At 54.7% G+C, this 2,941-nt stretch overlaps 1 protein-coding gene across 1 annotated transcript in view; it reads left to right on the top strand.

The window, feature by feature from the left end:
- The window catches only part of LOC105888469 (DNA dC->dU-editing enzyme APOBEC-3C-like), a 12,913-nt gene that overhangs the window by 6,652 nt on the left and 3,320 nt on the right, over positions 1-2,941 (top strand). The window contains exons 4-5 of the mRNA XM_023509196.1: positions 2,008-2,059; positions 2,124-2,277. Coding sequence (XP_023364964.1) covers positions 2,008-2,059; positions 2,124-2,277 — 206 coding nt within the window. The remainder of the gene's footprint in view (positions 1-2,007; positions 2,060-2,123; positions 2,278-2,941) is intronic.

Genomic DNA, 2,941 nt, shown 5'->3' with positions numbered 1-2,941 from the left:
CGCCACCTTAGGTGTATGTGGCTGGTGCCTTAGCCACTTAAGCCACAGGCGCCAAGCCGTTTTTATTTTCTTTTTGAGACAAAGTCTTACTACGTCACCCTCAGTAGAATGCCATGGCCTCACAGCTCACAACCACCACAAACTCTTGGGCTCAAGCAATTCTCTTACTTACCTCAGCCTCCCTTGTAGCTGAGACTACAAGCACCTGCCACAATGCCCAGCTATTTTTTTGTTGCAGTTGTCATTGCTGCTTAGCAGGCTCAGGCAGGTTCGAACCCACCAGCCCCGATGCATGTGGCCGGTGCCCTAACAGCTGAGCTATGGGTGCTGAGCCCAGGGCTCTTCCTATAAGAGGCTCATTTCTGCCTCCAGACCGACCTCCAGCCCCCAGCCTAGAGCCCCTGACCTGGCTCCTTCCAACAGGGCACAATCACCAAACCTGGTCAGCAAACTGAAGGCACATGGGTCTGAGAATGTATAAGGTGACACTCAGCAACTCTGAGAAGCATCAGGGCAGCGCTGATGTAACAGAGAATGAATATGACCCTCTCAGGTGTGAATGCAAGGACATGCCACAGGCCAGACTTTCCTTTCCTCCCAGTTCTGGAGGCTGGAAGTCACAGTCACAGGGTCAGCAGGGTGGTGTCCTCAAGGCCTCTCTCTTCTGGGCTTGCACATGGTCACTTAGGACTGTGTCCTTAGTGATCTCTCCTCTGCACCTGCCCCTCAGGAGCCTCTCAGTGCCTCAGAACTTCCTCTTCTTCTAAATGGCCCAGTCACATGGGATGGCAGCTCACTTGGCAGCCTCGATTTAGTTGATTCACCTCCGTAGTGAACCAGTCTCCAAACACAGCCACACTCCCAATTGCTGGAGTTAGGGCTTTAGCACACAAACGCTGTGTGGGACCTGGCTCAGCCATGCCAATGACCGAGGGTCCTTGTGGAGCCTGGCTGGGGAGTGCAGGGTCCATATTCCCTGTGTCTGTCTCCCAGGTGGCTCCTGACCTGATACTCACAGCCTCTCCATCCAGACCTTGCTGCTCCTCACCCCTCAGTACTACCCTCATTAGCCCCAGGCCTCCCTCCTGTCACCCCTGTCCCCTTGTCAAACCTCCCCGAGATGGAGCTCTGGGTGAGGACAAGCTTAGGGCTGGGATGGGCAATGAGCAGATAGAAAACCCTCAGTGGGCAAGTTTACATTCACATAAAACTTTGGAGAAAAAGTAGCTTTGGGGACCATGAGGAACCTGGAGATTCTCAGAGCTTTTCCAGAAAAGAGGAGAAAGGAGGAGGGAAGCAAAGAATAAGAGGGGTCAGGGAAAGGCAGCTTGGCCCCCCAAAGGAAGGGGAGAGCAGGAGTGAGCACCTGGGTTTAGGACAGAGGAGGGAGCTGTGAGAGGCTCTGGGCAGGGTCTGTATAGGGTGACCTGGGACCCCTGCCACCATTGTTCTGTGACATGGGTAGACAGAGTTCAGCCCATCGGGTGCAGCTCTGGGCAGGCAAATGCAGAAGACAGAAAAGCAATCGGAGTTGGGGGTGGGATGCATGTGCAGCATCCAGGTTGGGGACACCAGGCGCCCACACCTCCCGCCTCTTGCTGCCTCCCATGTTGGCCTTCTCAGTGGGAAGGACCAGAACGTGGCACACACCTGGCCCCTCTTTTGTTCTCAGGGCTGCTGGGTCCAGTCCCTAGGGCCTCTGCTGGCTGTCCAGGGCAATGCTTTCTCTGTTCCTATTTCCCCCAAGAGGGGAGGCCCAGATCTGTGTTCATGCTCCTTGGCTGCCAGGGTCATCAACTTGGGCCTATTTGGCCAGGCCACATCGTCCCCTTTTTTTGCAGGAAAGAATGAGGCAGGTCTCCCCTTAGACTTCCGTGGGGTGTCTGCTCCCAGGAACTCCCTGGTTGGGAGCAGCAGGAATGGGCTGTGGGACAGGCAGCACGGGCCCCTCCTTCCCCTCCATCTCTCCTGCCTCTCAGCCCAGAGCATCTCTCCCTCTCTCCCCAGTTCCTGAGAAGGCAGGGGACACTCAGGGCTATGCAGGGCTGGGGGAGGCTCAGTAGATCTGAGAATGCAGGGAGTTGGGGACGGTCTGGTTTTAACGTTTCTTCTTGGGCCTTTAGTGACCCGATGATGGGAATATCTCCAAATATATTCTACAACCAGTTCCACAACAGAACTGGTCAGAAGGACACCTGGCTGTGCTTTGAGGTGACAGAAAAGGAGAATAGCAACTCATCTGGCTCCTGTCCCAGGAGTGGGGTCTTCCGAAACCAGGTATGACCCACACTCTGCCCACATCCCAGGCAGGAGCTAAGGCTGCTGAGAAAGCACCAGAGGAAAAAGCGCAGTGGCAGACAGCGGGCGCACAGGGGGCTGTTGGCTCCTCATTTTTATTAAGTCCTTGACTGGGATGTTGTTTCTGGACTGCCCTGGACTGTGATGACCCTGGGGTGGGACTGGTCACTAAGCTTGGCGTCCAGTAGGCTGTAGAGCAGGGCACTGTGGAGAGGTGGACTGTAGCCCTGGACGCGGCTAGGCTGCTGGACCTGCTACCCTTTCCCTGATTCCTCCACATCAAGGACATGTCATTACACCACAGTGGCCTCCCCAGCACTATCCCAGCTACCCCTGCCTCCCTCACCCAGGCAGGAGACCCTTGGGAGTTTGTTTGGGCTGGTTGTTCTGGGCACGCTGGCCACACAGCAGTGTCAGCCATGGGAATGTGGTGGGTCAGAAATGCTATTACATTTGTCCAGTCCCCATGCTAAGAAGGTGGTAGAAATTGGGAAACTAATTTTTTTTCTTTTTATTATTTATTTATTATTATTATTATTTTTTTTTTGAGACAGAGTCTCAAGCTGTCCCCCTGGGTAGAGTGCCGTGGCAGAGCTCACAACAACCTCCAACTCCTGGGCTCAAGCGAGTCTCCTGCCTCCAC

The sequence above is a fragment of the Otolemur garnettii genome, unplaced genomic scaffold (genome assembly GCF_000181295.1).
Source record: "Otolemur garnettii isolate 467f Iridium unplaced genomic scaffold, OtoGar3 scaffold00007, whole genome shotgun sequence".
Lineage (NCBI taxonomy): Eukaryota > Metazoa > Chordata > Mammalia > Primates > Galagidae > Otolemur > Otolemur garnettii.
The sequence above is the reverse complement of the archived record's forward strand: the minus strand, read 5'-3'. Positions and strand labels throughout refer to the sequence as shown.